The 27,230-nt window shown below is 32.2% G+C and overlaps 2 protein-coding genes and 1 long non-coding RNA gene across 3 annotated transcripts in view; 2 read left to right on the top strand and 1 right to left on the bottom strand.

Moving 5' to 3' along the window:
- Nucleotides 1–22,120, top strand: part of LOC132742834 (hemicentin-1-like) — a 46,304-nt gene extending 24,184 nt beyond the window's left edge. Inside the window, exons 5-15 of the mRNA XM_060731331.1 lie at nucleotides 16,384–16,671; nucleotides 16,911–17,201; nucleotides 17,507–17,797; nucleotides 18,247–18,552; nucleotides 18,706–18,984; nucleotides 19,455–19,757; nucleotides 20,068–20,370; nucleotides 20,757–20,874; nucleotides 21,059–21,114; nucleotides 21,479–21,583; nucleotides 21,760–22,120. Coding sequence (XP_060587314.1) covers nucleotides 16,384–16,671; nucleotides 16,911–17,201; nucleotides 17,507–17,797; nucleotides 18,247–18,552; nucleotides 18,706–18,984; nucleotides 19,455–19,757; nucleotides 20,068–20,370; nucleotides 20,757–20,874; nucleotides 21,059–21,114; nucleotides 21,479–21,583; nucleotides 21,760–21,947 — 2,528 coding nt within the window. The 3' untranslated portion in view covers nucleotides 21,948–22,120. The remainder of the gene's footprint in view (nucleotides 1–16,383; nucleotides 16,672–16,910; nucleotides 17,202–17,506; nucleotides 17,798–18,246; nucleotides 18,553–18,705; nucleotides 18,985–19,454; nucleotides 19,758–20,067; nucleotides 20,371–20,756; nucleotides 20,875–21,058; nucleotides 21,115–21,478; nucleotides 21,584–21,759) is intronic.
- On the top strand, nucleotides 1,611–3,673 carry LOC132742836 (big defensin-like). The gene is made up of 3 exons (XM_060731333.1): nucleotides 1,611–1,778; nucleotides 2,620–2,915; nucleotides 3,508–3,673. Exons 2-3 carry the CDS (start codon nucleotides 2,648–2,650, stop codon nucleotides 3,636–3,638), a joined length of 399 nt encoding a protein of 132 aa, XP_060587316.1. The 5' UTR covers nucleotides 1,611–1,778; nucleotides 2,620–2,647; the 3' UTR covers nucleotides 3,639–3,673.
- On the bottom strand, nucleotides 8,597–10,505 carry LOC132742837 (uncharacterized). The gene is made up of 3 exons (XR_009627490.1): nucleotides 10,348–10,505; nucleotides 10,054–10,127; nucleotides 8,597–9,000 (listed from the first exon to the last, which is right to left on the bottom strand). It is a non-coding gene; the product is annotated as an uncharacterized LOC132742837 (long non-coding RNA).
- Nucleotides 22,121–27,230: the final 5,110 nt, after the last annotated feature.

The raw sequence follows: 27,230 nt of genomic DNA, 5'->3' as shown, positions 1-27,230 counted from the left end.
ATAAAAAAATAGCCATTTTCCGAGAATTTCTGTTTTTAGATCCGCCATTGAAAAAGCACTTTCAACGTGCATGAGTTCCTAAAAGAATCCGGGTAATACTATAATTATGGAATATCCGGCCTTTCAGAATCGGGCGAGACGCAATATTCCAACTAGACATGAAGCGAGGCACGACATTGTAAAAATCTGGAAACAAAGTGATCCATTTGAAGCATAATCACAACAAAATTACATCAAAATTGCAGACTCGGTTTGATTGAGTCTGTACATGAGTTATAATGAAAAAAATGCAACATCCCTCTAGCACCGGCTTGAACGGTTCTTAATTCTCAACACTAAATAGTGCTCGAATAAATGGTCCCGAAGTACCAGAAAAATATAAAAACACGAAATCTTGCAATGTCGAAGTATCCCGTCCACAAGCTTTCGCAGTAGGATATCGTGCCTCGCTTTATGTTTTGCTGGAATTTCGCTTCGGTAAAATATCGCGCATCGCTCCGTGTCTTCTATAACTTACAGGATCATTGTTGAAATACATTGTTATAGACTGAATATTGCTCGAGTCGGCGCTAGTTGTCTTTTTTGTTATTTCTTAAGGACAGACCCAATCAAATCGCGACAGCATTTTGTTTCGTTTTGTTTTGTTTCATTTTCATTGCTCTTAGGAGAACTCTAGTTCTCGAGATTGTATAACATTTTGTCCCATTTTCTCGGATTCGGCTTAAAAAAAAAGACGATGCTTTGTCGGACTTGAAAGCTTCCCAGTTAGGTAATTAACTGCAAGCAAAATTCAATCAGGTTTGCTTAGAGTTTTAACTAGCGAAAGAGAATAAAAAACACAAGTTAGTTTTTAAATGTGTATTATGTATAAGGTTAAGTGATTTCACTCATAAATGTTTTTAATACATTTTAAACGGAAAAGAGTCGTGATTTCTTTATTTCATACTTATATAACAGTAGATATTGAAAGCCGTCAATGAAACATCGAATAATCGGGCCTCCGCATTCAAGCTAGCATAAACTCTCATTTCATTAGCAAACATTCTGAAAAGGGAAAATCATTCGAAGGCACTGACAAAGGTTTGAAATTTATTTACACAGGTTTATTGGGTCTGTTCATAAGTGGTTATGGAAAGTGCAACATCAATTACGCAAATAGCACTGGCCTATGTGATATACAACCATCAACACTATAAGTTTTGAAATCAACTTTGCCGAATGCGAATTATAATGCAACAAGACTTGGATAAAATACGGGACAACTCCTTACAGCTGCCACACGCCACATAAACTGTTTACTCAAATAGTAAAACAACAATCTGGTGAGCTATAAAAATAAACAACAAAAGGCTGATTTTCCTGGTTGGTGCAACATTTTCCTGCTATAAATTCTTACAATCGGCCTTGTATTAATTATCTAACATCTGCATGTGAAGAGTATGTCAAGTACTATGAAACAGATGTGAAAATTCATGCTGCGCAATTGTTAAAATGTATATGTCTTGGATTATGTATACATTTTAGAAGTGTCTAACAAGCATCGTTTGTTAACACTACTTCCTTTTAACCCAAAACGCATTTTCATTGGGTGAATGGCAATCGCCAAAATATACTTCATTGGTCAAGAGCTGAGACTTAGTCAGTTTAATATTGTTAGAAAGAGTCTGTCACTTTTAAAGCCACAAGTGCATTGTTATTGTCAGACTCAAAACTAATTTGGCTACTAAGATATACCGAGGACAAATTAAGTTTATCATTCTCTGTGCAACAACAAATCTGTAAGTACTATTTTATTTTTCTTCCTACGTAAAACATGTCACTGTTACACAAATATTTCCTACGTTAATGTTTAGATAGATTTAGATGCTTTTTAGATTAAATACAGTTTAATTTATCTATGGAATAATATCAACAAAGCTCCTTGTTTCAATGTTTCTATATGAGGCTATCATAAAAGAACAAGTAATGTGTTTATATTATTATTATTATTAATTATTATTATTATTTTTATTATAAAATATAGAATTTGATACTAATAATGGTTATAAGTATAATTATTTTTATAATTATCTTTATTTTGGTTCTTATTTTATCGTTATTTGAATATCAATCGATATATTTAATATCTTAATATTTTGTAAAAATATACTTGTAATCAGAAGTACCTTTCTTTGCAGGGTAGCTGTTTAATAGTTCATTAGAATTTGTCATATTAAGCAAAATTGATATGATGAATTGCATCAAAAAGTCTTGCTGTCATTCGTGTGTGTGGCGCGTTTACAAACGAAACAGCTTTACCTCAGTCTGGTCATTGGGCAATTGATCTCCTATATCTTCTACTCTGCTTATTGCAAACGATATATATATATATTTTTAACGAAATACAGGTACACCACCCTCTCAAATACATATTAACAATTGGATGAAGTGAAGAACTATATTGTAGATTTCCTGCTCCTGGCCAGTACTTTTAACAGTATCCTTAACAGGGATCTTACAACTGAACCATTTCTCTATGAATGCAGTTGATATTAAGTTGTTTAATATTACTATGATCGTTGTGATGTTTTTTAATCTCCAAATTATAAAATAAGTTGTTTTTTTTCTTTCATAAAATAGGGCTTATATTCTCAAAGAATAGCACAAGATGGACAAAAGGACTGTCTACTTCGTATTCTATGTTTTTCTCCTAACCATGACAACTCCGGCGCTGTGTTTGAAGCAACAGCTTGAAAAGGAACTATTGACAAAGGAAGAACAGCCAAGTGTTAAACTCGCCAGGCAAAGCCGTCAAGCTCAAATAGCACTGCCAATCGCGGCGTATGCAGGCATGGCCGTGGCACCATACGTGTTTGTAGCTTTAGTGGCGGCCTACGGCATACATGTGGTTAGGCAGTATAATATCAGGAAAAAATGTATCCTTTGTTTGTGAAAAATTATGACCTATTTAACATTTAATAAACTCATTCCTAGTGTTTTATTTAATAAATCTTTCTGTTAGTCTGTCTATTTCTATACATCCGCCCCTCCATCCACCAATCCAATCCATTGAACAAGGCGTTTGGGAATTTGGAGATTTTATTTGATTTTTTTTATGAAAAGTTTCTGTTGTTACTGATTTTTTTGTTCGTGTTGTTAGTTTTTCAAAAGGGAGGGACACAACAAAATAAAGTATAGTTTTTAAACACATTACGTACATGTAATGTATTTTGAAAATAAACAATTATGTTTAAAGCGAAACGTCAATCTTATCGGAATTTTTATCTGCCCTTGGTTTCAAGGCTTATTGTCTTCTCGGCTATCAACGATCCTTTTGTATTTGTAATTTTCATAATAACATTTTTTCACGCAATTTAGCAAATGTATATTTGAGAAGGAAGTTTCAATCTAAAATAGCATTTATTTACTTAAATGGGATCTTCCCATCCCTATTGTTATCAAGATATCTATATTAGAAATACCGGTAATATTTTTTTATTTTATATTTGGACCTTAACAAGAATCAAGCTGGCTGGAGCATCCCATGCGCAAATAACAGGGGTTGGTGTAGACCTACATGCCGTTTTTATGAGTACATCGATAGATACCATAGTGACATCTGCGGAGGAAACTCTTGTTGCAGGTCAAGGATTCGTTAAAACAATTGTTATAAACTCTACAAAAACAATTTAACAAGAGCAAAGAACATTTTGTTACTAAATTACTTCATAAAGTTAATGTTGTTGTCGGAAAACATCATTATATATTATTAAGAAGTAAATAAAGCAAAGTAAAAGTACATATGACTTATTGACTGTGTGTTTATTTCCCCAAACGCAATATTGTCGGCCTTTTCTGTCACCCTTCGAACACAAGAGTATTAATGCATAGCACGTATACGGTATTTCGTTATAACCTACGCTAAGATATTAAACATGCAAAAAAAAAATTAATGCTGGGAATTGTTGACAAAGATTTTTACAATCTATCGACTAGAAGTCAACCTGTATCGGTAAAAAATATATGTGAATTTCCGCAATTCCAGGTGTGCTGATTTAGCACAAGAAACACATTGGCAGTAACAAAAGTTATCATAAGAACTCCAGGACATATTTTGAGTTATCTCAAGAACTCCGGGACATTTGAAAAATCGGGTATACATTTGTTACCCGGGGCTTTATGTTTGCACTTTTGCATTATTATTAGATAATTATGTATTGCAAGGATGAAGACTTGAAATAAACAAATTGGCAAATAATCTAGAAATTTTACTCTGAAACTATTAGATTTTAAGCAAGAGGCGATGAAAAATGGACTATGAACCAGTTTTTGACACATCATACAATATGTAAGGCAGACTTAATCATTAATTTAATTGAGCACCTAAAACTCACTTTTTTAAAGATGAAAATTACCATTTCTGACGAGTGTTTTTGCAGTATATACAATAGTTTTCCGACGAACTCCGTGACGTGACAGTTATCACAAGAACTGTTTGACAAGTTATCATAAGAACTCCATCCCTCGTGTAACACTTCCTCCCCGTGGGTTTAAGGTTGACAGTTAACAACATAATTCAATATGAATGGCGTTGAGGCAATTGCATATTTTGTTAACTGTTCTTTTTCTTCTCATTCGTATTTCACATATATAATTGCACTTACCATAAGATACGATAATTGTTCCTTTACTACTAAACATCGAATGCAGAACTTTTCTATAAATAGAACTGTTATCGCACATATATATGCCCCCTTTGATTGATTAAGCAGCATGTCTCTAGATTCATGTTATTTCCTAGAAAAAAAGAGAATATGTATTTTAAAAAAAATACAAGTGAACAAAAGATTAATTTACAAATTACGGGTACTTTCAGTCCACGTAAATGTGGATTAAGATGTGAAAAACAGCCCTTACTGCATTTTATCATACGGTATACCCATCGCAAAAATATTGTTTTTAATTCTAAATTTAAGCACATTTTTCCAAATGTTGAATTTCTAATATTAATATTGTTGGCTCATATGTAGGACTGTAGCTTTAAGTCCTATCTGATATCATTCTACTGAGTGTATTGGTTTAAAGTAACGTTGTTTTCCTTTTTTCACTATCCACCTAAGATTAATAAGTCGTATTTGTAAAAGAATAACTATTTTAATAGCGAATGTACAACAATGTCTTATTACAAATTGGTTGGGTAAAATATTTATAAAAGCTGCCTAAGATATAAAAAGACTGATCAGCTCATGAACATTATCTATATAATTTTCGAAGGATATCTATAAATGTTTATATGGGTTACATTACTCCGATGACGTTTACTAAATATATGTAAAATACCAGTATGTAACATATTTTGTGGGGCGTTCCGTGGCCGAGTGGTTAGGTCGTTGACTTTAAACCACTTGCCCTTCACCGCTTGTGGGTTCGAGAATCCCGATAGGGCTTCTTGGATTCTTTCAATGTGATGAGCTATCCAGCTAGGCTTACGGGTTCGTCGGTGGCTCCTACTTAGGTGCCGCGTTCGTGCCTGAAATAATGCACGGAAGGCACTGAGGTCTTCCTCCACCGAAGTAAAGCGCTGGAACGTCAATGATATGACCTGTAATGGTCGCTGTTGAACGTACCCCCCCAAAAAAAAAAAAAAAAACAAACAACAAAAAACAAAAAACAAAACAAAACAAAAAAAAAACAAAAAAAAAAACAAACAACACATTTTGTAAGAGTTTTGTAATCCTTTACAATTTAACCTACAAGTAAAAAAGCTATCCTTGTTCATGGAAGTATCTTCTACAATTTTATAATTCATAATTTAATTAATTTAATAAATTTAATTTGATAAATTCATTTGATGACCAAAATTGACTTTCTGTGAATAAGTACTTAATCACTTTTGTTTTTTTTTAGTTTATTTTTTGCATTTGCTTTTTTATTCGTGTATTATTTCATTTAGCAACATGTCTTTGATTTATAATGTGCTTATTTATTTGTTTGTATATTACTTTTAATGGATTCGCATTTCATATCATGAAAGGTATTTTTAAGTTATTTGAAGTATTTGTTAAACTTGGTTTATTGTCTTCCATCAAATAACATTATCCATTTTAACGGAAGAACTGGTTACACGTAATGGCACCGCAGCTAACCTGGCGGTGGTTTCTGAATTATAAATAATGACGGCGTCAAAGTGTACAAAACGATAGAAGCGTAATGTGTTTGCGCCTAGGCATGGAATCAAGACGTAGCCATGCGCATCCTGTGATGCGTATGATTTTGTTCGTTCGCGCGGAGCTGATCGGATTCCATGCTGTTCGCTCCACAGACCATGATCAGTAAGAACTGTAGGAACACGCATGGATCTGACAACTGGCGGATGCGCATGCTGGTCTAGATTCATCGCTGGTGACCACGCACTATGTGGTTTTGACGTGAACGGCTCATTTAATTCACATTGTAAATGGCCATGAAGTGGGAAAAAAGGAAAAATTGGCATGATGTCCGATATTTTATAACTGATAATAGAGTTACATGTTTATAGATAATAGGCTAAATGAACCCTGAAACTACAATGGGTATGGGCAAATTTACTGTTTTTTACAAAAATTTTTTGTGGAAAAAAATTCCCAAGGAAAAAAAAAGTTTGTAGCTGCGAGTTTATGCACACTTAATGTTTTTTTATCGACGAGGATACCTTTCAACGTAAGTAGATATTTATTTAACATTAACCGACATAAAGTTTAGAATATATAAATATCTTAACATATTAGAAAAATATAGAAACTACCAAATAAACTATACAAATAAGTATCCGCTTATGTTCGCTTTATGTTCTAATATTAGAAATGTTAAATGTGATATATATTCAGTTCTTCTGCTCATAAAGTCTAAATATGTATATGTTTGTCTTGGCTCTGTTTCGACATGCCTAATGATGCGACAAATTCATACAACTGGCCTGGAAGGCCCCCTTTTAAAGATAATAATAAAAAAGTTATTCTTTGTAGAACTGTAGATATCAAAGCCAAATTATGAAACTTCTTATAGAAATTTGAATTATTTTTGGCTTTGAATTTCATTGATTATTTTCTACTTAGATTGTTTAAGAAGTATGATATTGGAGTTGACCTAAACATGCATTTGAAATATTGAATTAAAGCATACTTAGTGGAGTAGGTAAATTTTTTATCAACGTTGTGTTTAATATTATAGATGCGATAAGCGGATACGCTATATTTAAGGTGCAGTGAAACCTTTTTTTTTATTATTATTATTGTTAAACGTAACAGGCGACGGATGGTGGTCATTTATCTGCCCTAATGGTATTCTGAGCCAGCTCAAGTGAGCCAAAAACATACTTTCTTCGTTGGCAAAACATTATTAAATTTGATACTTTAACTTTTTAATTCTTAAGTGAACTTATGATGAATTATCAAACTGCAATTACTCAGCAATGAAGAAAAAAGCATAACAGGACATTATTGAACATCGTTTCTAGCATATGTGTAGTTGTAGTCATTTTTTGTTTTTGTTTATGGTATGACAACATTGTAACTAAAACTAGATTTCTTGTGTTTATCTCAAACGTTTGATGTCCCTATCATTCAAGGTTCCTGGTTAAATTCACTAATAATCAATGCAAAACTTATGCGTTTTAAATAGTTTTTTGTAAAAAATTACTGAAAATGCCTGTAAAGAGTTAAAAGAAATTACAATCGGAATTGTTGCAAAATAACAAACAGATACTCAGTCACAATTCATTATGTGACTTGACAGGCGACCTTATCTTACCTTACCATAGACAATAACTACATTATTGTTAATTAAAATAAAATTTATACGCACAATTTAACCAGAATTTCATAGTTAAAATACCTAAAATTCAATGAAATTCATACTTGAGTTATTGGCCATGAATAGTGAGACATGACTGTATGGATTGTCAAGCAAATACTTTACATTACGTTACCATAAACAAGATGGAATTTTCGCGCAAAATTCAACCAGAATTTTATATTTAAGATACCTAAAATTCAATGAAAATGCATGCTTGTGTCATGGGCCCTGGATGACATGACTTGAGACATGAATGTATGGATTGTCAAGAAGGGTTTAAGATACGTCGATGTTAAGCACAGGACAGTTTTCTTAGACATTACCTATGCCGCAGTTTGGTAATTATTCGTGTCGTCCTGTTTGATTGAAATTAACTTCTTAATTAAGCATTGAATATCAATACTGCAAGTCGTTTTATTGTTGCTTCAAAGCTTTTTGATTTCAAATTGTCATTTTCAAAGAAAGTAATTTGTAATCAGGATGCGATTCATTTTACCAGTACAATTATATAATAGTAGAAAATAAATAGATGCTAGGAAATCCATTGAACATTTGTTGCAACTTATTTAAAGTTTCGTAAGATCTCAATCCAGCTTGACAGTTGTGTAGTTCAAAATATGAATATTGCTATAGCAACAAATTTCTATATTTCTGTATTTGTTTGGTTATAAATCACACCGACATTTGTGTAGGTCATATGACTTAATTTGGGGAGTTAGACCTCAGTTGTCCCACCGTGTGTAAGATAGAGGAAAATAGCATATATTAGAAATAGCACTTCAAATAAACAGATAATCATGTTTTATTTATTTTCGATCAAACGATAATGATATATCTATGGTCGTGGCACATGGTATGCATTATTAAAATTACCTATTGTCACATTGATAGAAATAGTTTCTCTCACAAATCCATCGTCGCAAGCAAATGAAAGAGAAGCGTGAGATAAATTCACTGAATCTATAGTGAACTTGAATTCCCTTGCACTTTCATTGAAGGTGAATATAAATGTATATGGTTTGTTTGGAGAAGGTCCGCATGTGCCCAAAAAACACCCTGCGTATGGTTTATTGTCCACATACCAAGTCATCTCATTATTATAGGGAATAATTGTGCACACGAGTTCTACTGAAGACCCTTTAAAATAACTCGTATTTCCATCAAATGTTTGCAGCAAAACACTTGCCTCTGAAAAAATGTAAACACTTTGTATAAGAAAGACATTACATTTTCCATCTTTAAAGTTACCCAATATGGTTTAAAGACATCATTCTAAGAAAGATAATTGACTTTATAAGGAGCAAGATATACATTTTGTTTTTGTTGTTGTTGTTTTAAAATTTTAACAAGACATGTAAGGTTTGACTATTCTCAATTTTTGATAGTCAAACAAAAGCCTGGGTAATAAGGTCAAAAAGGGCCACAATTCTGTCAGCATTTATGTTATTGGTCTTAGATATTGATCTCTTGTTATGCTCTCACAAATAAGAGTGCGAAGTTTTAGTCCATCACCTTTTGTAGTTTTTAGAGATAACAACTTACACGCAAACACTTAACCAAAGTTCTGTTCTTCAAATAGTCGAACCAAGATAATAATGTTAATAAAACTTATGGAAATTGTATGCTTTAATGAAAAAAGATTTTGAAAATTCATGTTAAGTAAGATGTTTCAATGGGCAATATCATTCACCTTTTCAAGTTAAGATGTTTATATAATTAAAACTATAAATATTGTTACATAACACGTTAACCACATAATAAACGCGAGAATTAAGTAATTTACTAGTTACATGAATGCACATTATGCCTCAAACATAAATAAGGTTTTTCAATCTTTGGAAAAACAAACCTGACTTTATAACCTTTAAATAAAGATTTCATAGCATTTTATATGTTTATCACCAGACAAAAGTAGCTTTGAATCAGAAATAATGTGTTATAAAAGTAGCAAAAAGTAAACAAAGTAGTATTTTACCTTCTATTCAAAACACTAGATCCCAATATTCTTAGTAATTATCAAAATGCAACAGAAACAAAGATGGTAATTGGCAAATGAGCAACTTTTCGAAAACAATTACAGAACAAATTTGTACTAAAAATAAAAGCATTTCTGGAGCATTATGGGTCTTTATCTTGTTCTGGTGTCTAGTCTTATCACCTAGTTCGCTAAACTAGATTCTATAATTTTTAAATTAATGTATATTTTACTGATTTTGTTGATATAGTTTCTAAAATGATTACCTGTGACTAAAATGTACACTCCAAATATACAACTTTTTAGAAGGAACAATCGTAGCGCACACATCACGCAAAAGCTTAAGAAAACAAAAAAAATAGTTCGTCAATATTGATGTTGCGACAAAAATCGTGCATTTAAATTTAACCTTTCATATTATAATACGTTTTAATAAGCGTTTTGCATTTAAGTATCTACAAATATTTATAGCCATGTCCAAACATTTACTTAATAAATTCAAAAGATAATCAATTATATGTGATATGCTGTACAAAATTTATAAAACTAAATTTACTTACTTTTCTGTATCTAGATAAATAAAGCTATGTGTTGAACAGGTTATTTTTATTGATATCCAATTACTCAAACACGTCAGATTGTACACAAACACGACTGATATTCAGTTGATTTTTCAATTAACTACCGTCTTGCTTTGTTATCTACTACATTTTACATGCATTCATGTAAAAGGAAACAAAATGCGATAAAATGTGAACCCTGACGAAACTTTCAAGCAGATTTAATGTCAATAAATTGAAATGTATAAAAGATTTTTTGCTGTTCGTATAACCCAGCCAATTATATCATTTAATCCATTTCTCAGTATCACGTTTATAACTACCAACTTCGTTATAATTGTGTTTTTTAAAATGAATTTAAATATATTTCGAAACATGTATTCTCTATATTTTGTCTTTTGTTTCTATTGTCTATTGTTTGAAAAAAATCTATGCATTTAGTTTTGATAACACACCGATTGGGTTATCTGTTATTTAAAAAAACTACACTTTAATCATTATAACATACACATGTCAATATTGATATCAATAAAACTGACCAACAAAAAAATACAATGTATATCTATTTTGATTTGAAAAAAGTAAACAGAGTTAACAAAATAGCAGCCAAACAACTTTTGCAAGACTTACGGATTGATGTTTGCAGCACTCTAAAATCTGCAAGTCCTACATAAAAAAACTTAATTATTTGTCATTTATACATTATTTTACTTGCATATGCTAAACAAAAAGACACTTCCGCTGTGTTTAAGTAAAATATACGATATATGGAAAGTAGATTAAAACATTCTTTACTTGTATTTTAAAAGTGTTTTAATGTGAATATTGTGGCAAATTTTAATGCACAGTGTTTACCAGTACTAATTCAAATAGTTGATTAAATGTGGTATTGATCAAAGACCAATATCATATATTGGAACCATGTGTGGCCACTTTGAACAAAAAGTACTGCTTGGCGTCATTTACAAACATAACCGTCAAGTGTCTTTATTTCTGCCTGCGGATTGTTGCTTTAATCCAGGATTAAGGTATGTGTTAGTTCAATGATGTTCGCCGATGAAATAGGGCTACGTTTTAACCGTCAGTCAAAATAATACAACAAGTGATCTTGACACTTTAGCTTGTGGCATTATCTTATTGAAACAGAACAATAAAAATGGGATTATTTTCTACCTGCGGAATGACGTTCCTTGCGCAAGATTCTTATCTTGATACACTTGGGTATCCTGATTCACATTGGTCACGACGACAGGTGTGCGATAACCACTTCAATGTATTGAAAATCTCGACTCGTCGGAGGAAATATCGCTATTTTATTGGTGTCCTATCTTGCGACAGTATGTACGTGTGCCCATTTAACATTTCTTTCACAGCCATTGTATTCATTAGTACAGCGCTCTTGACCAGACGTCTTGAAGCGCGGCTATCTTCGTGGTAAATCTTTTGTTTGTCCTGTTGCTTGGAAACAATGCCAAAGGTTCTGAATAGAACGCCTAAAACTACCGACAATCCTAGCAACCTTATACGTCGCCAGACCAGAATTCCAACTAAAAGTTCACGTAAATTTGATGGAATTATAGGGATGTCAAAATATTCTTATTGACAACGAAGACGATACGTGAGACTGAAATACGGATTATACTGGCACGTGCATATACAAAAAAATCAAGTTTAACGGATTCCCTGTGTGTGTACGTGCGAACTGTGCTGTCCGAACTGTGTCTGTTATAACATGGAATTGAAATTATGGTGTATTTAGTTTCTACGAATTTATACGAAGTTCAATAATGTTGGAAGCTATAAACTTAATAAACACTATCAAATTCGTTCCTTGAACCAACCAGTACTTAGCAGCAATGAATGCAATGCTCAAGGAAACAACGGCTTTCCCCAGTCCAAAAGGTTTGAACCAACCGGCTCTTTTCTCTCTAAGCCACATATTAATATATTAAGTTCCTTTAAATTATGTTCAGTTGTTTAACCAATTTACTGAGCGTATAAGCAAGTTGCCATTAAAAACAGAAATGAAGATAGATTAACGGTTTTAGGCGCAATGCAATTTTTCTTATTGCCTTTCTTTTTATAGTTTCCTTGAATTTTCATCAATAATTCAAAGTTATTATCCGGAAAAACCCAATCTGTACAGACAAACTTCTCCTATTTCTCGAGAGGAAGTTTCACCCTCTTCTGTTTATGCACATAGATAATCATACAATAGACATGTAACACTGTATGCAAAGTTTTACTTTTTCTTTATTAACATGGTATGCAAAACTGATCGAAATAAACTTTATAAATCAATAAATATATAATATGAAGAAGCGAATGAAGAATTTGCAGGAGAGGGAGTTAACATGTATAGCAAGTTGCATTACATTTGTAATTATATTATATTTATCATGTCTTTTCATAACAAATGTTTTGTTTACTTGCAGATACTGTAAAGCAAGTTTCTTTTACATTTTGCAATTGTCACAATTAATAAATGTTTGAACATCCGTCCTTCTGTATGTCTGTCTTTCATGATGTAGTAGATGTGTTCCTTTTAATATGCTATGATTTATCTCAATTGTAGTACAAAAAATAACATTTAGAATTGACAAAATCAATAGTTTAAGTTGTGGGGTTCACTGACCTCGTCTTGAGATATCTGAACTTGAATTTTAAATGAGTTCTCATGTTAAGGATAGATAAGTCAATATTAATGTTTACAATGGCTATTTGTTCTGCATTTTTTGTAGCTGACTTCAATTCTAATGTTTGTGCATTATGAGAAATTCTTTATTTTTTCTAATGGTTATTTGAATCATGGTACCATAGATGTCCAATGTTTATCTTCGATAGTTATAATTTGTCAGATAGCTATTCTTTGGTGATGAAATTGTCATAAATCATTGTTAAATGATTAATGAATGGAATATCACATCTTCAGGCTGAAAATCTGAATACTCACAGAAACAGTGATATGACGCCATCTAACAATGTAAAACTAAAACTATACAGATTTTTTGCAGGTTACTTAATATCTCATCATGCAGTGATCTGCTAACTTTCGGAAATGCAGAACTGGAAATTCCATTTTAGTATCTATGCTTTGTGTTTCATTTATGGTAAGTACAAGGATTTGTAAATCATTGTTTTTTTATACAATTAATAATGTTTTGTTAGCATCTATTTTCAGTACAGCTGCATTTGACATATGTCATGAACTTATTTCGCAATAATCAATACGTTACATCCTTATTTGTTTCCATTCTTGAATTCTTATAATTTTTCACTAATCTTTCTTTTTCAGCAATGTGTTATGATTTATAATCCATTTATACCGCCATGAAATTCTGTATGGCTTACTTTTATACTCGTTTCGAAATATTGTTCATTTTCAGTCACAAAAATCTGTGTGATTCGTTACAACAATAACACTTAGAATACTTCAAGTAAGAAATGTACACGGTTTTTTATAAATAAAACAGTCGGAATTTAAGGATTGCGTTTTAAAACTTTCTCATAGTGCGAAGTTTTTTTTTAAACAAATAGAATAAATAAAACACGTAAACTTAACTAATTAATTATAATTTTCTAAAAGGTGTTTCATGTCAAAGTATTGTTCTAACTCCAAACAAACCTTACGTCGATATAAACGAGGCACTCACGTTAACCTGCACCTATACTGGTTACAACAATGTCGAATGGACGAAGTGGAATGCGAATAACCAGTCTACACCAACTATAGTAAGACATCAAAATGGCAGTTGTAGTGGCGGTGGGATCTTCGCTGATGACAACTTTTACAGAGTTGGTTGTCCATCTGATACATCTTTTAACGTAACAATATTACGTGTACAACAAGAGGATCTGAATATCCCATGGTATTGTTTTGGTTACGGCAGTACAAGTAATTCTGTCAGAATATTGGTGAAAGGTAAGTTATAATACTTTTACGATGTTACAATAATAAATATAATTATACACCAACCATCATTGTAAAAGTCAATTTGACACTTGCATTATTGGCACCATTTAAAGGTTAGTTGTACATTTATATTTAATTTTTCAAGCCCATGGAACAAATTTGTTTTATTCTCTTATTATGTCTTGTTTCGCCGAGCCTTTGTAGATGATTTTCTTCCGTTATGGTCACTTGATTACATTTTGGTATTATTATCTAAATGGTCATGTCAGTGTTTTAGTTATTTCCTCTTCGGTAACCATGGCAATTGATTAAGTATTAATTGATGGGGATTCATTTCATTAACACTCTCTCGGCATATATATTTTGGAGATTTTCTTGAAACCCGTTTAATCATCGCAGTTGACAATTCCATGAAAATGTGCCATTGTGTACCTTCAAAAGTATGTCTGTTTTGTAATCGATAAGTTATCTATGCTATTCACAATCTTAACTTCGTTAATTCATTTTTCAGTGCAGTTGTTAACGTGTGTGCATTTCCCATGCACATTTATTTAAATCTTAACTCGGTATAACCTAAACATTATGCTTTTCATCTTTTCCCTCGTTAATATACTTTATGCAGTCGACTTGAGATAAATGAATGCTTGATCTCACACGTAAAGTTGTTTCTTAAAATTTCTTGGCTTCGTTTCTTTTTGTTCGAATAGTCTCTAAAAAGGGTTTTATCTAATTAATAATATTTACATAAAAATATGCATTTATTATTCTCTATTTTATCATTCATTACATTAATCACTTTAATATATTTCAGTTTCTGTTGCAAATGTAGTACTTTCTGGACCAAGTTCTAGTTTCATAAAAGAGCATTCCCGACAAACAATCAAGTGTGAGACTTCACGTGGTCGACCACAACCAAGAGTCAGTTGGTATGTATATGAATCCAATAAAAGCGTTAAACATAAGATAACTGTAAACTCGTCAACGCAGATACTCAATGAAAGTGATAATGGACTTGTTGCTGTAGAAAGTACCTTGCAATTTTACCCAAATAGATCGATAAACAACTGGATGTTGAATTGTAAAGCGTGGACAGACGACGAAACCAGTGCAGTTCATAGCAATAGATTGACTTTGAATATTGCTTGTAAGTCTTCTCTATTAAAGAATTGATAAATCTGTTTTTCAATGATGTTATCAAAATATGGCTATTTTGCCTAAACAATTCCTAAGAAGACACAGCCTTCATTACCAGCAGATTGTTTAAATTTTTTGTCATGTATAGAAAGTCCATTTATTTTCTACCTACACTACTTATTTACTATATTCGGCATTTGCTCTTTCATTTTAATGAATTTTGATAAAAAAGATAACGCTCTCATTAATTTATCAGTATAAGCAAAAATCACTGAAATCCAATTTCTCTCCAACATGTTGATGAATTTTATAGAAACTACCATCGATAACTGTAAAGTCGGGAATAAAGCGTACATAACGGGAAACTAATTGATACATTTAAGGATCTTCATCGGTCCTCAGTCTGAAATTTATGAATTTCTTCAAGCACATACGGTCAAAAATGAAGAATGTGCTGACAGTTAGCAATCAAGACCGAAACATGTTTTAGTATAATAATGTAACAGACAAATTGAATCTATTGAATTTTTGAAAGATTTTTGCAACACCACTTTCCAGGTTTGTCGGCCTTAAACAATCTATTATCATCAATCTACCTAATATGAGTACTCGTATTTTCAGCATGGCATACATATTATTTGTTTTAGTGGTTTGTTGTTGGGTTATAGTTTATTTGTAGGAACCGATGCGTCGGAGAAAGAAAACTAAACTTGTTCTGAAAGTACTTTGACATCGCTAACTTGTTTTAAATTTTATTCAAACATTTATTCAAATTGTTTGTTCAATCAAGAAGAAACAGCGATAATACTCAAAGATATTAATTAAGGGATGTATTTAAAATGCATATATTATTAATGTTTGTTAAATGTTATGTAGAGCAGTGAAGTATTAGTTAAGTGGAGTTTAAAGATAATAATGTCGCTTTAAAAGATCTTGTCAATTATAATTATTTGATATTTTATTGTAAACATTTTATGAAACATTTCAAGATCCTCCACAGAAACCCGTTATCATTGGATTCACAGACGGTGAAAGATATTCACTTATAGAATCTGAGTTTAGCAACCTGTCTTGTTCTTCACATGATGGAAATCCATTAGCTAATTTGACATGGAATTGCTATAACAGTAAACAAACGTCTGTTACCATTGAAGACAAAAGTGTCACCAGCACTGTTACCTGGTCAGGTTTTCGTGATCAATCATCTTGCTCTTGTATTTCAAAACACTCGTGGTCTGGATCTATGCAAACTACAACTGTAATGATTGATGTTCTTTGTAAGTTTTATATCTCATAACATATTACATAGTATCTTGCTTTGATTTATATTAAGACGTTCGACAGTAAGCACACAACTTAGTTCTTGAAGGATTAATAAGTCCATTACTTTGAAGTGATAATATTGTCAGTATTTATTTGTTCATGCAAAACGTGCTTTGATTTATTATGACTATGTTATATCCTAATGAAAATTAACAATTATCTATATTTACTATTTTGACAACCATGTTTGAAGACCCTCCGAGCAAACCAATAATTACCATCGGCAGTACAATCGTCTCAGATGTTATTAACGTTATTTTGAACAAAACATTGCAAGTCAAATGCGAAAGTAAAAGCAACCCAAGCTCAAACTACTCATGGATAGGCCCACATGACTTAAGGAAAAGAAATCAAATACTAGAAATAAAAATAAATGGCACAATAGACAGGATGTTTAAATGCATTGCAACGAACAACATGTTTAGACAAAATGGTACACACGTAGATGGACGTAATGAATCTGCTGTTAAGATAAAGGTGTTGTGTATGTAAAACATTTTACACCTCACTATCTTTAAATATCTAACTGTGATAAATGTCAAGATATTTTCAATATAATAATTTATTATTACTTCTCAAAATGTTAATTATTCTCAATGCATATCAATTTGATTAGAATTAGACTGTATTATGATCTAAGAAATATAAGTCTGGACCATTCAATAATGAAACAGATTTATTTTTTAAATGTACAACGCTTTTCAACATTATTGTCGTATTCAGTTATAAAAGGAAACTGTACACGCAGGGAAATGACGTATCATTAAAATTCATTTTGTTATTTATCAGATCCACCATCGAAGCCCTATTTCATATATGAATATAGCAATGGAACAAAGGTCAGTACACAAAACATGATAGACGTTATAGCAGGAGACTCGTTTTCAGTACATTGTAATGCAGCAGGAAACCCATTACCTACTTACATGTGGAACAGTAATGAACGCAACAGTGTTCTAAAGATTTCTTCTATTTCATTCAACACAAACAAAACATGCAATGCAATGAACATAATGGAGGAAACAGTTGGTGAACGTCTAACAGCGTCGACGTCTTCCCAATTTTCTATCAGGGTTCTTTGTATGTAGAATTATAATATTATATTACCATGTATTTCAGAACTGATCCGAACACATTTTTAATCATAATGACACTGATATTTTTAAATCAGTCGTATCAACATACTCGCACTACATATATTACTTACCACATCCGCCCAACCAGTTGAATTTAGCCGAGCCTGCATTATTGTCAGTTTTACTGTTTTGAACATTTTAAAATGTCCTTATTATTTTGTATTTTTATAACTTAAAATGCCACCGTGCTTCTAACTTTATGCTTAAGTTAAAACATTCTTATATAGCAGTATATATATTTTATATATAGCAGTATTGTGTTAAGCAAATTGTGTACTCGCATTTTTAATTTTTTTATTTGCATATCAAATGAAATGCTCATAACGATTTAACTAAACTTAAAATATTATAAGTACATTGTTCCACAGTGAATCTTTATCATTGTATTCATAGATCCACCACACATTCCTACTATCACAATTTCGAACGGAACGAGACAAATAAACGTCACAACACCAACAATTCAATTAAAAGAAAGAGATAACATCAATATGACCTGTTTTTCAAAAGGAAATCCTTTTCCAAACTACACATGGGATAGTCCCAATGATCAAATACAAGAAAATATACGGCAATTTGCAAATATCAGCCGACAGGATTCCGGGAATTACACGTGTTATGTGAGTAACTTGATGAAACGCACTTTTGGTGACACTGAAAATGGGTTGAACATCTCTAGCATATATCTGGACATATTGTGTAAGTATAAATTACATATCATTTATCCGTAAAAATCCAATATATATTCAATGTTGAGAAAAGCAATATTTCAAACATTTTCATTCTGCATACGTTCATATTTTAAGTTATGTATCACCAGTTTCTAATATCGTTTTATTCAAATTAAAACAGATCCGTCGACTATATCATCATTAGAGGACGTAAGTATTCTGGAAGGGTCAAACCTGAATGTAACATGTCAAATTCAAAGAGGGAACCCAACTACCGAAATTATTTCGTGGACTAGGCCAAGTGATTCCAAGAATTGGTGGAATAGTCGGCTTACTATAACTAATGTTTCTAGAGCTGACGATACAAATTATACATGCACTTTACAAAATACAATCATTCCAACAATTGGAGGTAAAACATTGGCTATAACTAGCAGAACAATCCATCTTAATGTTGTTTGTAAGTATGTTTTGTTAATGTAGCTAGAAACTTATTACTAGTTTTTTTTTAAGGAATTTTATGTTAAACATCATGTATTATTAGTTTATAAAATCTTTTCTCTGATAAGCCTAATTCAGTGATGTTTTTATTGTTATAGTTCAAATTTCTTAACTAAAAACTATGAAACTGTTTTATTGTGACATATACAAACCACAAAGTAGGTGCAAACTGCCAATTAATAAACGTTTGCCTACTGGGACTGACAGTTAGTATGCAAATTTATTGAACAATGTCAGCGCTATTTTCAGAAATTGATGAATGAATAAAACTTTTTAACAAGTATATAAAATTTATTATTCTTATTTTTTTCATCTTATTATATTATGTTGATTTGAAAGTATTTTACCATTGATCAGAGCTTATATAGACAAGACGGCGATTTAGGGAAACTATGACAATCATGAATCTTTTGTTTATTTTGATTGCAGATAAAGCTCTTATCCTTAAATATTCAGTTTTGAACAGTGGAGCACATGATTCTGTTACGGTTGCTGAAAATGAAACAGTTAGTCTACAATGTGAAATAGAAGGAAATCCAACACCAACATGTGAAATATACAATGAACATAATTCGGATATGGAACATCATATAAAATATTCACATTACTATGCGACATGTTTTATCAATTTCAAAGCAAGTTGTCTTCATTTTGGTGTTTATAAATGTAAAGGTGCCAATGTTATCAACACACCAGGTTATACGGAGAAAACAATCAATATCTTCGTAGAATGTTAGTAAGATTTATACATACTTTAAATCGGTAAATAATGTTACTTAAAACTGAGATGGAAAGTACAGGCTTTGACTTTATCACATTTTTTAAACATGCGGGTGAAAATGTGTCTGTTCTTTTAAATGAACCGTCATTTAATCAAATTTGATCTTTAACATATCTTGAATGAAAATAACATATTGAGAAAAGTATTACATACTTTATAATAAAAAGGAAATCAGAACAAACATTTTTTTCAAGTCAGCATTCAAACAATTGCTATGGGTGCCATTTTATTGCATCCATGTTAACGTTCCATGTTTTGTAGGTTCTCCAAGACCAAGCCCTTCTGTGTCAGTTATGAATCATGTGATTGCCGAAATGAATGCATCGGTCAGTCTTTACTTCACAGCACTTTCCTACCCTAAACCTAACAGTGTCTTATGGAGCAAGTTTGACGGAAAATCATGGAAAACTGTAAATGAAAGCAACAATATACGGATATATCAATCAAATTTGGATTTTGGGATGACAATTATTCGAGCATCAAAAGCAGATTTTGGCGAATACAAGCTTTTTATTTCTAACATCATTGGATCCTACACTCACATTTTCTATATTGAACATTCCAGTAAGTAAGAAAATTTTCTTCAGATTCGAAGTATGTCTTTTGTATATTATTACATGCTAAAGTTTTGCTAATCCTTGATAATTAACATAAAGAAAATACAAACAAAATCATCACCATCTTAAAAAAGAAAAATCAGAAAGCAATCATAAAGCACATTTGATATTGGCTATTTGAAAGAATTAAAATTATAACATTGTATGACAAATTGACTACATGTCACATAATTATAAAGACGTTTTATGCTAGCTTGTTTATAGAGATAAACTTCTTTTTATCTACACAATAAAAACATTATGAAATTGTCTTCAAGTTGACATACTTTTGTAGAATGAAAGCTTCATTTATGCCAACATATTTCCGGTTAAACCTTGACTGATATCTTTCAGTGGTGTCATCAAAGTCTGATGTTCAGGGCCATACAGGGCTTATTATTGGATTAACAATAGTTGTAATATTTCTTGCAACGATTGTCAGTGTTTTTGGTGTGATTTTGTACAAAAGAAGGTAATATGTTTCAATGTCGCTACTAGTATGTATAGGTGAACTTATTTATGTGTAAAATTGAAATAAATTTAGCTTAATAAATGAATTGACTTTCAATTTTTTGAGAAAAGAAGTTAGAACGTATGTTTATTTTTTTTTGCATGAATCAATTATTTTTTATCATTAAAAACAATTCGCTTTTTAGGAGAAATCTTAAACGCCCAGACGCGGATGTTAACAATTCATATCTAAACGTATCAGGTAGGATATGATCAAGAACTTTTATCATGTGTTCACAATTTTGAAAAAGTTTGTGCATCATTTGTCTTAAAATGCAACTATTGTAGCTTCCAAATACCTTTATTAATCGAGCATAATACTTATTGAACATATTTCAACCTTTTGAATCTCTCTAACAAACTCACAGAAGAACGATTAACATTGTTAACCATTTGATTGATTTACTCAAACTTAAATAAAGTAATTGATTAAATTCAAACTGACAATGCGATAACACAATCAAAATTATGATATATCTCTTTTTTCATTTTTGTACCCACTCGCACTACAACTATTTATTTCTTATAATTTAAATCTTATCATTCATCCGTTTCCTTCTAATAAGGTGCAAATACTCAACAAAAAAGTGATGACAAAGAATATGAGATGATCGGATCGAATATGAAAGACTCGGAAAACAAAGTCAATGGAAACAGTAAATCTATTGAAGGTGAGGGCAAAAAAAGTGGCGAAGTAAGCAGTTATTAAAATATATATGCTTTCATCGTTTGCAATTCCTGTATTGTTTGATTAGTGATATGTACCGTACCAGAAGAAGGGCAATATTTTAAGTAAATGTCATATTTTTGTCAGCTGAAAGTACAGAAGAAAACACTTTAATTTCAGATATGGAAAAAAATAATGACATTTCAGTAACGTACGAGAAACTAACAGATGATCGAAAAGACATTAACCAGTACAGTCAGATTTGTTATATGAAAGAGACACAGCATGGTGATGGAAACAGTATGTCTAGTGGCAAGGACGAACAACATGCCGAACTGTCGAAAATCTATATCAATATGAAAATATAAGTACCTGACTTTCACGAAAATGGTAAACTACTACCATGTTATTTGCATGTATGCATATAATAGTGTACGTTACACGCAAATTATACAATCATATTCTAATATTCAGCAATACTTTGATATGTGGTTGAAAAATAAATACACATATACATAATTCAGTAATTAAAGTTGTATATATGCAATTGAATTATTTTGTTTCATTGATCATTGATCATTTAATGTTGTTAAACCATATCTAAATATGTGATTTAGTAATAATGTTGTATGAATAGAACCGGTGTGATATACTCTGATTTACAAATATTTATCTTTTGACATATAACACAAGATGTAAGACAAACTTAATCATTAAAGTTTGATTTACCAATTGTAACAGTTCCCCCCCCCCCCCCGTTGTCTTTATCAATCGACGAATTATCATGTTTAACAAGCGCATTACACTAGAATCTATCAATTTGAATATACATATTAGAATATATAATGTCAAAAATCTCTTTGGAGTTGCATATGCCAGATTGCAAAGTCAAAGCAACATACGTTTATATATAAACTATATCGTCTACTATAAAGAGAGGGATTGGGATATAACTATCTAAAGAAGCGATAGTAGATTTGTTTCCGGTGACAGTCTGACTACCTTACTATTTCCTTTTAAACGGCACAAATAAAATAACTATGCTGGATTGTTTTTGAAATTAAGCGTAACTTGAAAGTTATTAGTACTCTTCAAAAAAAAATCTTCTGCATGCATTACATATAGATATATTATGGTCAAAGAGGCAGATATACGTTGTCATTTTATAATATGGATATATCCAATTAAAAGGAATTTATGCTTATAATTCATAAGATCTTCCGTTAATCCGTTATTAGATTGAAATGTTAGATATGGAGCAAATTTCCACATGTTGGTATCTTAATATTTTTGTTGCGATTCCCTTTCTGAAATATTTAATCAAAATGTGTATATACAGTGTATATGTTAATATCACAATTACGGTTCTAGATTGCTTGGTGTTTTGTATGCGCTCCATACATAGACTGTAAATTATGTTATATGTATATAAAAAGGAACCTTAATACTTTCTAAAGAAGCACACTATAGTTATCAATATACGTTGGTTCCACTTGTACCATCGCTACACTTACTTTATAGTTATATTCCAATTCCTCTGCATAAAACAACACTTTGACAAGACTATTAATCTGCCGTTAGTTTCATATATAAACATATGTTCTTTTGACTTTGTCTATTGGCATTTGGAACTATAATTACACTAGATTTTTTTTTTAATTTTATACCTTTAATATGTATATACATCTTGAAAGATTTTAGTGAAGTGCCTTTGTTCAACATAAGAATTCGGTGAAAGATTGAGAGTTGCAGTGAGCTTCAGCCCGTTGCCTTGTTTTCCCTTAATATGAATCAATCTTGTGCCCTAAAATATTTTCTCGGTTGCTACAAAAAAAAAATGATTTACAAATTCATTACTAAATAAAACATTTTACTAAAACCATTAGATTATCGCGGAATGATTTTTTTTCTTAAAAAATGATCATGAAATACCTGAAAAATCAGAGACAATGGCAATTTAATGCTTGTGTTCCCTACTACTTCACTGTCATGTGAAATTTGTATTTCGATTCCAACTGATAAAAGACCGTTATCAAACATAATAGAGTTGTACATGAATTCCTTAAACATTGCAATGTTCCGCGCAAGTAGAATATTCAAAGACGAAAATAGATATAAATGCGTTTATTGTCTATCCAAAGACAAAGTAAGAGCTGATATATGGATTAAACAGAACATCAAGTATAAAAAGAATAACAGACAATGATCAGATATTTATAATAAAACATCTAATTGGCTGATTTCAAATAAGAGACAAATAAAGTGAAATAAGATACGTATCGACATACAGCGGCAGTATGCTATGGAAAAAAATGGCATACTGCCGCAAATAGCATACTGCGTCACGACAATGCTTTATACCCCGGTCACATATTCACGGGATACGCCCACGGAAGAGCCACGGATTAATTCCGGCATCGTCCGTAGCTACCCGTACTGGTCTGTAGCTCTCCGTATTTTAACCATTATCAATCGTAGTAGTCCTTGTATATCCGTAGCGATCCTTGACAATTTTTGAACATGCACAAAAATTTGCTACGGAAAAATCAACCGTAGCGTATCCCTACTAGTCCGTTTTAAACCGTACTGTTACGTACTGGTCCGTACGGAAACCGTACTAGTCCGTACTGATTCGTAGACCTCAACCTGCTACGGATTTCTACGGTTTGGTACGGAGAACTACGTATTTGTACGGTTAGGCCGCTATTCCATTTATACGTGATCAGGGGTCCGCGTCAGTGATCCGTGTCCGGGCATGTCCGTGGGTATTATTCCATAGGTACGTTATTTTCTATATACTTTTAATTGAAGTATAGCGAACAGAGGATAATTATTTGTAGAATATGATATAATTTCATTCTAAATACCAAAACAGTTGTAACATCAAGAATTAGGTAACAAACATTGAATATCAGTTAGGTTTTCAAATAACATCTCTTTAGCAACCGATGACCAGATATTGTTTTTTTTTTTATCTGTCATTGCCTGCATCATAAACTAATATTTCTCCTACACTAACTTTTGGTGACTTCTTTAGTATTTTCTTTTCGAAATCGATAAGTTTTTAATTTCGTTCGAGGCATTTTGTAGGGATGAGACATGTCAGTGACTGTCCGCGTCTGTAAAAAATCGCTCATCCTGCGAAAGGTCGCGGATGCCGTCGCGGAAGCGGATGGTAAACGGACAAAAGGAATAGATTCAACGTATTCTTTGATTAGCGAATCGGTAACGGATGCGGATGACGGATGCGGACCACTGATCACGTATAAATGGAATAGCGGCCTTACCCTACGTATAAGCTACGGTTTTAATACGGATTAATACGGCACTGTCACGGAAAGCTACGATCGTAATACGTTGTACTACGGAGAGGCAGGATTAGCACGGTCTTATATCGTTTATTGCGTTGCAAACACACGAAAACGGTACGAATGGGTACGGTCCACCACTGTTTAGTACGGATAAACACGGATTTATATTACATACGTGGAATAAGTTAATAGTATCATGTGCTTTTTCAAAGGGTATAAATACTACTTCTATGTTAAAATAGACATATTTTGCGTGAACATTTTAATAAATGATATTGCCATTTACTGGCTGCAACTTTATATTGAAATAGCTCAGAATGCGGAGGCAGTGGTCGAGCTGCTTAATGACATGCACAGAGGTAAAAATATATTGATATCGTACTAAAATTCATAAGTAATAGAATAGAATTTAATGTTACATATTTAACAAACATTAATTTGGATCGTGAAATTGGAGTAAATATGTACATAAAACGAAGTGTCTCATAAGCCTCGAACGCTCGCCCTTGAGTGATAATAAGATTAATTAATAAGCTTTTTACATATTTTTAAAACATAAACATTCATGATAATTAATATTATTGTAAAATGAACAGCAAATTTCAAAATCAAAAGAGAAGCAGTATTGATCAACATTTTTCTTTAATGATCACTAGCCCATATCTAATCAGGTAAGAGGAGATGGTGGACTAGAAATGGGGTTTACGACATGTACGAAGACCCCTTCATGTTTAGTATGAGGTTCTCATGGCCGAACCTGTTGAGGATCCGGCGTCTCTCATGAAATTCACTTTAATCGGACCTGATATGACTCGGGGGTCGGACGCGATGAGGCCGAATCCCCTCCGCCAAACTCATTGAACTCTGCACTTCGTTTTCTAGGTGTTCTTTTCTTGTGAGGCATTTTGAAAATGAGCATGCAAGGGGTTGTGGACGGGTATAATAGGTCCGTATAGGGCCGTGGCAATACGTTCTTCTCCGTATCAATTCGTTCTTCTCCGTATCAGACCCGTACTAATTCGTACTAACCCGTGCTTATACCGAAGCAGACCGTAGTGTATCCGTAGTGCATCCGTCCTGATTCGTGTCGCTCCGTACCAAACCGTGTTGGTCCGTAACAATCCGTGTCTCTCCCGGGGATTTTGGAGGTAAATCCGTCAAACTCCATACTCATACCGTTGTGTGTCCGTACTGGAACCGTAGCGGACAACGGAATTTCACATTTCCGTAGTAATCCGTGAACGATTAGACCGTAGCTCTTCCGTGGCATTATCCGTGAAAATGTGACCGGGGCATAATAGCTTTTAAAGAGAATAAAAATTTACTTTCGTTTGAGGAAGCGAATTAGAAAATACTTGCATTTACATATGTACAAATGTATTACGATTCATTTAACAATATCTAGTAATTCAATCTTGTCACTTTGGTTTTATTAAAAGTGAAATCGTTTTGTTCCATCAGATACTATTACTTGATTCTTAAAAGAATTTTAAAGGCATGATATGCCTCATAAACAAATAAATTTTTACAGTGTCAGAAAGTGCAAACATTAATTTAATAATTTTAAATAATGGCCTTAGAGCATGTAAGATACTTATCAACAGAAGGAAGAAGTGCTAAATGTGGTGCAATTTGTCATGAAAATTGAATAATGCAAACAAAGCAGTATTCCATACAAATCACTATTACTGTACTTATTGCTAAAAAGCAACAGAAGAAAACGATGGTTCAAATAATTTGTCAATAAGTAACTTTTTGGAAACTACACTAAAAATACAAATCTTTTGAGACTTAATAATAAAAGCATTTGGTCCTTTAACTCAGTAAAACAGATAAAGTCATCATAACTCCTAGCCATAATTTTTCTTGTCATATTTTTACTATATTTTTTTAAACTAAGCATGAATTTACATTTGTTCGACAAACGTATGTGAGAAGTTAGCAGTGAACAGGGAGCTAAGCAAAAAGGCATTTCAATTTATATAGGGAAGGTAATGATCTGCTCTAATGCTCAGCTGTTTTGGGCATCTAGCAGGCATTCCTAAATATAGTGTAAAAATGCTCTGCGGCAATACTCAGCTGTCTTGGCAATCTAGCAGAGCATTCCTACCTTTAGTGAAAAAATGCTCTGCTGGAACGCTCAGCTGGCTAGGCAATCTAGCAGTGCATTACTAAATATAGTGTTAAAATGCTCTGCTGGAATGCTCAGCTGGCTAGCTAAGCTGGCTAGGCAATCTAGCTGGGCATTACTAAATATAGTGAGAAAATGCTCTGCTGGAATGCTAAGCTGGCTAGGCAATCTAGCAGAGCATTACTAAATATAGTGTAAAATGCTCTGCT

This window comes from Ruditapes philippinarum, unplaced genomic scaffold, assembly GCF_026571515.1.
Source record: "Ruditapes philippinarum isolate M1 unplaced genomic scaffold, ASM2657151v2 ctg5758_1_1_1_1, whole genome shotgun sequence".
Lineage (NCBI taxonomy): Eukaryota > Metazoa > Mollusca > Bivalvia > Venerida > Veneridae > Ruditapes > Ruditapes philippinarum.
The sequence above is the reverse complement of the archived record's forward strand: the minus strand, read 5'-3'. Positions and strand labels throughout refer to the sequence as shown.

Coding starts and splice junctions, on each gene's coding strand:
- LOC132742836 (XM_060731333.1), top strand. CDS start 2,648: ATGGACAAAAGGACTGTCTACTTCGTATTCTATGTTTTTCTCCTAACC. Junction 2,916..3,507: donor GTATAATATCAGGAAAAAAT/GTATCCTTTGTT, acceptor ACAAGAATCAAG/CTGGCTGGAGCATCCCATGC.